At 38.6% G+C, this 12,681-nt stretch overlaps 1 protein-coding gene across 1 annotated transcript; it reads left to right on the top strand.

Moving 5' to 3' along the window:
- Positions 1-2,922: 2,922 nt before the first annotated feature.
- Positions 2,923-4,775, top strand: LOC133128676 (transcription factor Sox-14). The gene has a single exon (XM_061242388.1). It carries the CDS (start codon positions 3,272-3,274, stop codon positions 3,977-3,979), a length of 708 nt encoding a protein of 235 aa, XP_061098372.1. The 5' UTR covers positions 2,923-3,271; the 3' UTR covers positions 3,980-4,775.
- The last annotated feature ends 7,906 nt before the right edge of the window (positions 4,776-12,681 follow it).

The raw sequence follows: 12,681 nt of genomic DNA, 5'->3' as shown, positions 1-12,681 counted from the left end.
CCTGCTTTCATGGATTGTATAGTCTATAGTCATCATGCGTAGTCTATAGGCTACGTCTCACCTAGTTGATGTTAAGGTGTTATGCCTTGCACAGGATGCGCGTATTTGAATAATATCAAAGTCTGAGTTTTTTAATATGTCAAGTAACTAAGAAATGGCAACTGGGTGCATTTCTGTACATAGAAGAACTTGGACATGAACTTGGCATTACTGCTACTGTAATCACCGCGATCGGTCTTAAAAATGAAGGATGGCTTCTTCTGAGTCTGCGCTGTGTCTGCTCAACATTTCCCAGTTGCATCCACCTCGTGGAGCAGTGCGGTACTCTGATAAATTCGTTTCTTATGCCTTTATGTTTTAATGTACAGTGGTCGTGGGGTGATCATACTTTTAGTCTACTGATTCTTGATTTAAAAAAATAAAAATACAATCGTTGAATCAACCGACTGACCTTATAGGGCTACATGCAATTTTGAAGGGATAAACTAACATATTTCAAACTTCAAAAGAACGTTAATTTGGATCGAAATACTAATACTACGCTTCTTGTACTAATGGAATGACTAAAATCATATTTTACAAGATTTGAATTGTTCAGACTTTTTTTGCACGGATTATCATGTTTCATTGTTTAACCTAAGCACTTAGGCAAGCACCTTGTATTGCAAATCTTGCGCGTGTTTTATTCTCGATTTCAATGTTCCTGTTCATTTTCCTGCATTCGTATTCCTGTATCTATTGAAGGACATTATTACTACGATTTATTCTGCCTGTGTACTTAGTGTAGTTCATAAAATCTATTTTCTTCCGACTAACGTAGACTCTAAGACCGTAATGTGGCCTGATTGAGTTTTCATTCTTAGATTATTATTAGTGTTTTGTCACCCATTTGCCTTGATCTTAGAATTTATAGCTTTAACCTATTACTATTCAAGAAGATGCGTTTTGAAAGCGATGTCAACAAGCTAAATACAACACATTAACGCTGACCATTAACCAATAAATCTCAACACTTTATAGAATAGTCAGTCTAAACTAAACACGAATGTATGTCAAAAGGTATTTAGAGACATTTAAGTGCCTATTTAAAAATAAAAGTAGCTTCCAATGAAAGGAATTTGCTTAGCTATTGCAGGCTACGTTGCTCATCCAGATCAAACTTTTAGGGCACGTCTGTGAATGCTGTAATTTTTCGTTTTATAGCTATTTAATTTATGAAAAAGATGCATTGAAAAGCGTTGCCTGCACATTTGATGCCTAAATTGAGAATGTGTCTGAACAAATTATTAAAGGAATCGCACAAAGAATCATAGTATGGACGTTTAATGAGAGCTTTGCTCACAAGACAGTACCCTATTGCATGCATAAACAGGGTTTAAAAAAAAACAAAACTCCGTCCCTTGTTCATATTCAGCATGAGTGCCAGAATCATTCTATCAGGCATCTTTCATACACTTCACTTAATAATCACAACCGAGCGTGTCACATATCAGCCTCGTTTGCCTCGGGGTTATTACAGCACTGATCTGTTTAAACAATTTGCATGTTTAAACTCTCAGTAGGCTGCACGACGCTTCAAAACGTTTGCTTGCTAGAAACATGACAGTACTTCCCGTGAGCATTTAAAACAAAATATCAAAAATAGGATACTTAAAATGCACATTTGTTCGAAGCGGGTGAACAGTCGTTAAAAATCGCTCCAGAGTAATATGTTGAAACTTAGAAGCAAATGCCAGTTAACAACATCGCATTAAGGCTAGTACTTGTACAGTACATTAATAATTAATGACAAATTAGCATATCATGAAAAAACAAGGACCTTAAATGCAATAACATAAGCGCCCCAGTGGGTCTCTTTGGTTTCCTACATTAAGGGTTATATATTTTTGTCGCAGCCACATTATTTTGAACATGACAAGCTCATTTCACTGAGCTGAGATAGCCCACGGTTTCCAAAAGACCCAATTCAGAACCATTCTAATTGTATGTTCTAAAGGAAGTCGCTTTGCAAAGATTAGTACCTCAAAACAAGTGTGTGCAATGCTAGATATAACCTATCAACACCCAGAGAACGTCCCCGCAATTATTGTCAATTAATACATACTTTCCCTTAGGGCATAGTCATGTTAGAGAGGTTATTATTTATCAAATGAGCACGGTAGTTGATTTCATGAGTCAGTAATAATGTTTGCAAGCAAATTATTTTCCAGTTTCGTCTCTGGTTGTTTTTTTGTAACCAGGAAGCTCGTAAAAATCGTTTGAAATATATATTTTAAAATACATTTTTATAAATAAAAGCATTCTTTGATTGGTGGTAATTCAGTCATTAGGGACCCTCTACAAAGTGTGTGTGTTTGTGCGTGCCTGCGGGCGCGTGTGTGTTGGAAGAAGGATACATTTAGAGAGATTCATCTTTTCTTTATTAAACTATATTGTTAACCAATATTTACGGGACGAGCAACAACATCGCACGTAGTGCTTTTACATACAATTAGTCTATGTTGATTATCTCCTACTACATATTCGATTAAAAAATATCGTATAATTGATGTTTCTTTAAACTGTTAAGATTAGTTAAGGTAGGTAATTTGCATTTACCTCCGTCGTTCATTAACATATCCTTTTGCCCCGGTTTGTTGTAGAAAGGTTGAGGGTTCATGTGTGTAACGTTTTGTGCAAATTAATTCGGGGAGGAAAAGGAATCACCCACTTTCCCTCCCCATTTTTTGTTTGTCTTGTCATACACGTATTTTCTTAAGGTATTACGCCGCTCTCTCTCTGCTGATTGGGCGCGCAGGTTGCCGAGTGAACGCCCTGTGATTATGTCAGATTGCGTGCCGACCAAACCAGCCCAGCCTTTGAACTTCGCCGCTTTTGGCTCTCATTCACCAGATTTTTCTCATTTTCCAGCCAGGTGCTTCGCGGGGCAAGACAGACTACTTCCAAGAAAGAACGAAAAAAAAACCACATACACACAAACACTCTCAGGCCAATATTTTTCGGAACGTACACCACATTGCTGGATCTTGCGCATGGGGCAGATTTCCACGGAAGCTAACTACATGTTTTTTAGAAGAAGATTCATTTAGCTCTGGTTTCGCTCGCGACGAATCGCCCGCTGGATTCTTATTTAACGTTACTTATTAGTTTTACAGTTCTCAAATAAGCGAGTCGTGGTTTGAACCGTTTCTACTTGCTGGAAAGGTGAATACATTTCCTGCTTCGTTTAAGAACTTTTCTCGTTAAGCAGAACTGAACGTGTGCTCTTAAAATGTCAAAACCTTTAGACCACATAAAAAGACCCATGAATGCTTTCATGGTTTGGTCTCGGGGCCAGCGGAGAAAAATGGCACAGGACAATCCCAAAATGCACAACTCGGAAATCAGCAAACGACTTGGCGCCGAGTGGAAACTCCTGTCAGAATCTGAAAAGCGACCTTACATAGACGAGGCGAAGAGACTGAGAGCGCAGCACATGAAAGAACACCCAGACTACAAGTACAGACCCAGGCGAAAGCCTAAGAATTTGCTGAAGAAAGACAGGTACGTCTTTCCGCTGCCATACCTCGGGGACACGGACCATTTGAAGGGATTTTCAGCGGACTCTCTTTTGGCTTCGTCGGAAAAAGCCAGAGCGTTCCTGCCGCCGACATCTGCGCCGTACTCTTTCCTCGACCCGAGCCAGTTCAGCTCCAGCGCGCTTCAGAAGATGACTGAGATGCCCCACGCGCTGACCGCCGGCACTTTGCCATACGCCTCTTCTCTGGGATACCAGAATGGCGCTTTTGGTAGCTTGAGCTGCCCTAGCCAGCACACCCACACTCACCCATCACCCACGAATCCTGGCTACGTCGTGCCCTGTAACTGCACTGCCTGGTCAGCGTCGAGTTTACAGCCCCCTGTTGCCTACATACTTTTCCCAGGTATGACCAAGTCTGGAATAGACCCCTACTCATCAACACATGCCGCTGCTATATAAAAAAGAAAATGCAAACAGACTAATTATTTCTAAAACTTGAATGCAAGCAATGCATGTGTGTACCAGACAGCGCCGGAAAAAATGGAGTGATCCGAAATTAACCGACGCAATGGACTGTGGCGAAGGAAGAATATAAACTTTTTGCCACAGCGATAGAACGTTTCTACAGTGACCTCAGCACGGAACTTGGGATAACTGTAAGGCAGGTGCCCTGTGAACTGTAAGAATTGTAAATGTTAAACGTTTATTGATGGCTACCCGAGTAAAAGGTGGCCTTTAAGTTTATTTATTATGTACAATTTATTGCTATAATCACTGTTTTTATTTTAATGACTCAGCTGAATTCGAAAAAGAACCAAGACAATTTTGATTTGCACAACTAAGTACTTTTTGCTGTAATACAATTACAAAACTCTTAAAGTAAAAGCTTAAAGTACAAATCAGGAACTAAATATGAATACGCGGTATGTGTTTATATTTAATGGAATAGGCACGTGCAATTGGCTTGTTTGTAAAAAAAAAAAAAAAAAGATACAGTAGTTATTTTATTGTTATATTCTGTTTTGGATTTTGCATTTCCTAGTGTGGTTCAGTGGTATATGTCACCCATTCATTTATTTCATGAAGCACTTCAGTTCTGAATCCAGGCAGTTAATACTGTATTTTATCCAATATGGTTTAAGCCTGTTTAATTATGTCATGGAAAGAAAAATGTAACCAGACTGGCGTTACCTCGTTATTTGTTTATTTGGCGGGAGAAAACGTTTTGAATAAAGACAATCTGTCTTCAAAAATATTTCAAAATGAATACGACAAATGCATCTTTTCAAATATTATAGCTGCTAAATTTCACATTCAGAAAGGCTTGCTTTAATGATACAACGGGTAACATTAAATATTTCAAGCCACGGATGTTTTTTTTTTTATAGTAGCCTATATAAGTAGGCTATGTCTTCACTCGACAGAAGAGGAAGTAGCCTATCGCACAGCTAATTATGTGTGGCCAATAGTGACGCTGGAAGGGGTTATGCAAATAATGCAAAGCATTTGTAAAACTTTTAAATCGACGCATGTAATTAACTTTGTGGAATACTAAGCTTCACCCTGTGACACAGATGACAAAACAAATATCCAAAACGTAGCTATATGTAGGCATATTAGAAAACGTTTATGTACAAAAGAAAAATATGCATGCCCTGCTGTCATCATCAATTAGCTATGTTTGGAAAACCCATTAGCAAAAGCCATTCATAGGTATTGGAAGGCATCTTTCATTAGAGAGAGAAGCAGCAGTTGTCCATCTGGTTCGAATGAATAGCTTTGGGATTCGAGTTGTCTGGGCATCGCTTTCTCAAGTGCTCTTGAGAGCAATGTCAGACTAAAATGGCAAAACACAATTAAGGTACAATAGAACCGATAATGAAAACAGAACCCTTCGAACAATACGCGCGTGAATGAAAATGTAGACTGACCGAAACAATGGCGAAGGGAGGGGGAAGTTAGGGAGGCGGGGTCGTCAAGAAAAGCTTCGCCACGCCGTTTAGCGCTACAAAACACATTAAAACAATTACGGGCATAAGTGACTAGGGTAGCAATCAAAGCCGGACAATTGCCGTTTGTTTTTTTCATATTGTTTTAAAGTGCAACCATGTTATAATACGCCGAGAGAGGGGGGAAACAATAAAAGTTACATTAAAATGGAATTTTGACAGTTTTTCTCGAGTGGTTTGCTGGGTCCAGCGGCCCACTTGATGGAACTCGGCTCATTGTCAATGCTCTTAACACTTAACAATATACGAAATGTCGGCTCCATATCCTGTTGTTATACATTTGCTATACCGGAACCTAAACGGCAACAATAAGTACAGCTAATACTACTATTAGGACTCGCCTCATATATAGGCTGTTATTTGGATCACAGCACCACCATGACCCAATTGACGAGATAATTACCTATTGGAGAGAGATGTGGGACTAAAATATTTAGAAAACGTGATTTCTTTGTGTGTAACATGTTAATATGTTAATGATTGTGAACCTTACGTCGGATTACTCCCAGTAAGCAGGAACAATCCAAATAAATAAATTACAAAATAAGTGACACCTCTAATTCAGTTCATTTAATCAATTAGGTATTTGTTTCCATCGACTACTACTGTATCTCTTAGAAAGAAATATCCTTGTTTTGTCATGACTGTGTTTCTGCTCTACGGTTATTTGGAGGCTGTTCCGGCCTCTGCGTCTTGGCAACCACCCCGTCAAAAACCTGTTCAGCGCCCTGCAAAGATTGTTTCACAGTTCTTATGACACTAAAGCGGTCCCATTGTTGCTCTTTGATATTTACGCGCCTTGATGGAGTTCTGCCCCACAGGGATTCCACTTGTCGGACCTGTTCAGGGGTTTCCCGTCCTTGGTGTAAACTCATTACTGCAGTGTCTTGTCATGTCGGCTACATGTTGGCTGAGGACTTCAACACAAAAGTCTGAAGACACTACCAATAATAGATTGTTTTATTTATTTATATAAAGGGCTAATATAATTATGATACTCCATGTATAGCCTATTTCTTAATCCAGAATACATTAAATCATTTAAGTTAAAAAAAAACTTGGACGGCCCGCCTTTCGCCTTGATTACCGCCTTTATTCTGCTTTGCATTTATTTCATCGGCTTATGGAACACCTTATCTTTTCATCCCAACGCTTTCTCAGCACTTCACAGATGGGATTTTCTCCCGCATATGTACGATTGGTTCAGGTCCGGTGACTGTGGTAGGAATGCCACCGTAATAAGCTCAATGTTCTCAATACTACCCTTCTTGAATAAGAAGTGTTAACTGGAGTATTATAATTGCATTATACATTTACAAACAATGAATAAGGCTACAACCAGGACCCGCTACTGTCTTCAGACTTTTGTTCCCTGCAAAGTATAGGCTCAGGAGGAACGTGTTATTGAGATCGTATGAACGTTGATTCTCTCCATTTTCAATCTTTTCGTCGCAAGTAAAATATAATATTCAGTGATACCGTGAAGCAGTTGGTCTTGTTTGGGCAATCTTCCCTCGGTATATTATTTGTCGACGTGCATCTTATTGAAGCAGAAATAATCTGACTTTACGCATTGCCAATCACATGGGAAAGCTCACAGTGCCAAAATTCCTTCTGCCAAGACACACAAATAGCAATTGAATATAAACTAGGTCACTAATGGCTGTCCTGGCGCCGGTCGTTATTAATGGTATTTTTATTACAAATACATGTTAGCATTTTGACAATCAGAATGTATAATTGCGTGTAGCTACCATTTTAGCCTAACGCAGGATATTCCGTTTTCGCCTTCTTTACAGGATTGAAAATCGAAAAGAAGAAAAATCCAAGCCTATTTAAAAACAAATGAAACCACAAGATGTAAATGTGACGGGGCGAGTTGGATTAGGCTACATAGGCTACCTATTCAGCCGCGCGTTTTAGGCGCGGGGAAACGCTTTTTACCGCTAGGTGTTACGCCATTAAAGGAGAATGTTCGGAACTGGCAATTATTGAAAAATCTGATGCGATCCATTCAAAGGAAACAAGCTTGCAAAACAATTGGGTTGAGGCTACAGACAGGATTGGAATTCGACTTTCGTCTATTGTCGCAAGGCAGGGAATGGGATTTGCACACCGAGGTGTAATAGCATTACTGTATTAATTAAAATTTTCATTTCACATCCAGATTGTTTACTTATCTGCCAGGAACATATGCTGTGGGAAGTTAAGATTCGGGATTCTGCACTATTGCCCAAGGTGCAATTCAATATACGGGAGGGAGAAGGGGGGAGCAGGCTGGCAGCCTAAGATTTTATAGAACAGACTTGGCCCTTATCTGGCACTGTAAATTACGTTGATACTCCATTGAACCGAGTATGAAGTTTTACATCAGCCCCCTAAAGCTAACAGATTCAACTTTGAAATTGGACGACGATTACCTTTTTGTAATAAGATATTACATTTCGCCTTTTCATGGCAATCAACCCCTTTACTCCACTTAAATCGACACCACTTGAACTTGTGCGCATGTTAAATTCCCAAAGTTTTTTGAAAGGTATTTAAAATTAACTACAGCGATTTAATAAATATGGACTATACACGTATTTAATAAATATATGCTGATTACTCCAAAAGTAGCCAATGACATGCGTGTTAAATTGCGAAATAGGCCTACCCGTCAGCTCTATTAGCCGTATCCATGGTTCTACTCTACAGTGCTTTCTGGTGATGTCATAATGCAAAAACAGCCACTGGCTTGATTGCAAGTTTACATTTAAAATATTTCGTTAATTGCCGTAAAGTCTATAAATAATGATATAGTATAGTAATATAGTAATAGTATAGGTGATATAGTAATATAGGCGAGGATCGTTCTATTATTCATCACAATAATACATTCTGTGATCATTTATAATGTCTGTTTTCACAGGCTGATATTTCCACCGCAGAGAACAACAATTAGGCATACGGTTTGAAATGACACATTCCCCGAATCTCCTTTTAACGAGGCTACATTCACAAATGTGTTTTTTTTTTCCTTCTTTTTTGTGGGTAGTAATAGCTACAGAGCTCGTAGTTCCAGAGTCGAATTCAATCTCCCTTATCTCTCCGGGACTCCTTTCAGCCCAGATCAGAGGGAAAGAAGGGATAATTGTTCTTTATTTTATTTAATTTAATGCGACAGCTCGTGCTTTCAGATCATTTATATGCTTAATTTAGTGATAAAGGTCCGTAGGGAGGGAACGCAGGGCCCGCTTTGCTCTCCTCAAATACGCAAGTCTAAAGTATTAAACACACTAGAGAGACTGACCATAACACTTAACTGAATACCATGGGTCAATTGCATAGTTGTCTGTTAATGGCCCACCAAAATTAACACATTAAATTAAGTGTGACATGTCTCTGCAAGATGCAATATTAATTAGCATTTGCCATTATATTTGTTGAACTTTGTCACTCACGGGTGGCCGTAGTCTTACTAAAATGTATTTTAAATTATTATCGTTATGAAGATTGCAATTTTGTTATTTTGTCTTATTTGACCGGCGTATTCTACTAGTATTATTAAGACGATGATGATGATGATGATGATGACGCTTATTATTATTATTATTATTATTATTATTATTATTATTATTATTATTACGCTGATTGTAGTATACTATTAGGTGTAATATGCGAAACGTACACACAACCTGTGGCCTAAACTTACTGTAATGTCACACAGACACACGAATTTCATCAGCATATGCCGGAAGAAAAAAATTACAAATAAAAAGTAGAGTTAATTTAATTTAAAATTTAACTATTGTTTTGTCGCTGTCACCGAGCCCAAAAACTCCTGAAAGCATCCTTACTGAACCCCAGCCTATCTGAAATTGGATCTGGGACACCATTTTGACGTGAAAAGCTGCCCCTCTGTTTGAAGCGCTATGCCAGTGTTTGGGGGGTCCACCATGCTCATCTAAAATAAATTAAATGGTGAATGAACTGATAAGAAAATATGGAATGGATATGCTGAGAGGAAAGGAATCAAGCTCTCGCTACAGGGTACGAGCCCAGTCGGAGAGATTCACACACACACACACACACACACACACACACACACACACACACACACACACACACAGTAATAGAAAGCTTGACTTATTTACAGTTCCAAAAATTTGCTTTCTCTTTCGCGTTGCTATGAGCGTTACATTTTTTTGTGCGCAATATTACCAACGTATTACCCCTTTACATTAACGTGACAGAAAAAAAAAACGCACACGTCTACGTATTCTTGACATAAAAAAACAAAAACATTGGGTTCACATTTAATCTGGTTCTTAATCTTTTTTCCATTACACCTCACGCTTCAAAATAACGAAATGTGCGACCTGCACAAGGATACGCATGCTGAAATGACAACTGAAATAAACACCCCAAAACGCTGCCACGCAGTCACAGCAGTTTTGTCTGTGTCGAAGATAAAGCCCCGATTTAAGAAAGGAATTAAGAGAGATAACACATTTATGACATTACTGTCTGAAGTCAGAGTCAAGATCGTATGTTCTTGGAAGTCCTTATAAGAATTGAAAGAAGCTAGATTCAGATCATGAGGCATTAGCCGAAACATAAATTAACCTCGACATCAATCGTCCAATGCGACATGAAAGACTAGCATTTTTTGTCCGAGAGCCGCTTTTTGTTAGACGTGTTAGGCCTAATTGAGCTGGCGCAATAGGTGAAACTGCTAACTACATTTTGCTATGCTATCTCTTGTATTGAACTGACGCTTATTTCAGTTTATCACGAGTAAAATAGTTGTAACATTGAATAATAATAATAATAATAATAATAATAATAATAATGATAATAATAATAGTTGTTGTTGTTGAAGTAATTTAGTTGCCATTTTTGCTAATTGCTCTTCACTATTCTTTGACACTGTTCTTATGTAGCACTACACAACAGAAACACTTTTTGAAAAGATGGAGCAAATGTCTTGAGCAAAAATGCTTTAACACCAAAATGAGATTATTCAGTTGTTGTTTGTTTGTTTGTCTGAGAGAGAGCGAGTGAGAGAGAGAGAGAGAGAGAGGGAGAGAGAGAGAGAGAAACCAGGATTGTTACATTGCTATGAGATAGATCAAAAGCTGAGGGTGGGATGCCAATATCAAAGGTCTAGATAGTTTGGTATGCACTGTTTGCAGTTCCATCTGCAGAGGCTAAGAGAGATTATAATCTCTTTCCGGGCCCCGTTGTGTATTTGCACTGTAACTCCATAAGCAAGATCGATTGTGGCATCTGCAGGATCCACCAGCATCAAAAACTTTCAAAAAAGACACAGGGATGTTGTCAGGTCGCTTCCCGGAGTCGACATGAAACGGGGCCTTTTTCCCATTTCGCCATTCTCTGCTGAGTATTTGTGTTTCACGAAAAAACCTAGAACACACATTTGTTTTACCCACAATTAACCTATAATACAATTAAAATAAGTTTAATGGGGCAGACGTCATGTATCCGATTGTATGCATGTCATTTTCAAACATCACAAGCGAGATAGAACAGTTTATTTTATTTTATTAATACCTGGGCCCACTCTCTGGTAATCACGTAAGCATATCTTCCACAAAAAGGGGGGAATATCTAAAAGGCAAATGTTAAAACCCCTAAACTGACCCCATTAAAATCAATTCAGTCCACCATATTACTTTTACATTTTCTGGCTATAGAAACAACAATCACACATTCAAGAGCATTGAAGAGTCCTGTATTTGAGTTGGTGAAACTGGATTATATAAACGCAATAATAAAACCTGGTAGAAACCAGGTCCGTACACTTCCCAGCAAGGGTCAGTATCCTGGAGAGTTTGGACCTGACATTTTACATTTTCAATTCAAAAGCTAGAACCAAGGACACATGGCATGAAGAAAACTGTGTTTTTGATATGAGAAAGGTGAGTGTGATATTATAGTTCATGGTAATTATTTCATTCAATATCTTTAGTATTAATATCTAACTTGGGAAGGCATAACTTTTGATGTTTTTTTCAAGAGGTAGAGCAGACACTCAGTGAGCACTTTATTAGGTATTTATTAGACTTATTGGTTTTCTGCTGCTGTAGCCTATCCACTTAGAGGTTTGATGCGTTGTGTGTTCAGAGATGTTCTTCTACATACCACTGTGTGGTTATTTGTGTTACTGTCACCTTCCTGTCAGCTTAAACCAGTCTGACCCTTCTCCTCAGATCTCTCTCATTAACAATGCATTTTTATCCACATAATTGCTGCTCACTGGATGTTTTTAGTTTTTCGCACCATTCTCTTCAAACTCTAGACACTGTTGTGTGAAAATCCCAGGAGAACAGCAGTTTCTGAGATAATCAAACTACCCTCTCTGTCATCAACAATCATTCCATGGTCGAAATCACTGAGGAGATTTTTTTCCAACATTAACTGAAGCTGACCAATATCTGCATGAGTGTATGCATTGCACGGCTGTTTAGCTAATCGCATGAATAAACAGGTGTACAGGTGTTCCTAATAAAGTGCTCAGTAAGTGTGTATACTCCATTAGAACTTGCAATCAGAGATGAACTCTTGAGTCCCTTAGACCTCAGCTTAGACCTCAGCTTTTTATAAGTGGAAGCTAATGATAACACAACAGGGAAAACACATTACTACCCTATTCTTTGCCCACTGGGAAATTGCATTCACCTCCTCTGCCAATCAGACACCAGATATGTAGTATTGTGGATCGCAACATGTGCTGCTTTTTTGTTTTCCATTGGAAGTTCTGCTGTCCACAAACCTGTGATTGAGACACTGGAGGTGAGTAGAAAAATTCAGGAGAAGAGAAATAATCAAGAGAAGCTTCTCATCACTGCGCCTCTGCGCAATGATGAAGGGTTGTTGGAGAACCACAGAGATCGAAGAGTCTACGATCACTTTGAAAAGACCTGTGGTTGTCAAAAAGTGTGTCTTCTCTGGTCATCGGGGGGAATAGGCACCTGCTAAAAGCTATGTGCTTCTTATTGTTTGCAAAATTAGATGCAGCTTGTCCTTAATCTTTTCTTACTCTCTACCTTTCCTATAGTAAACTACTTACTATAACTTTCTTTTTGGAAGGCAATATCCCTTTGACCAGGTTAAATATAACGTGTTTACTGCTTTGTCCAATATTTA

The sequence above is a fragment of the Conger conger genome, chromosome 5, assembly GCF_963514075.1.
Source record: "Conger conger chromosome 5, fConCon1.1, whole genome shotgun sequence".
Taxonomy (NCBI): domain Eukaryota; kingdom Metazoa; phylum Chordata; class Actinopteri; order Anguilliformes; family Congridae; genus Conger; species Conger conger.
Note: the sequence above shows the minus strand (reverse complement) of the source record. Positions and strands in the feature narration are given on the sequence as shown.

What these genes read in the sequence shown, in the direction of transcription:
- LOC133128676 (XM_061242388.1), top strand. Translation starts at nt 3,272, where the DNA reads ATGTCAAAACCTTTAGACCACATAAAAAGACCCATGAATGCTTTCATG.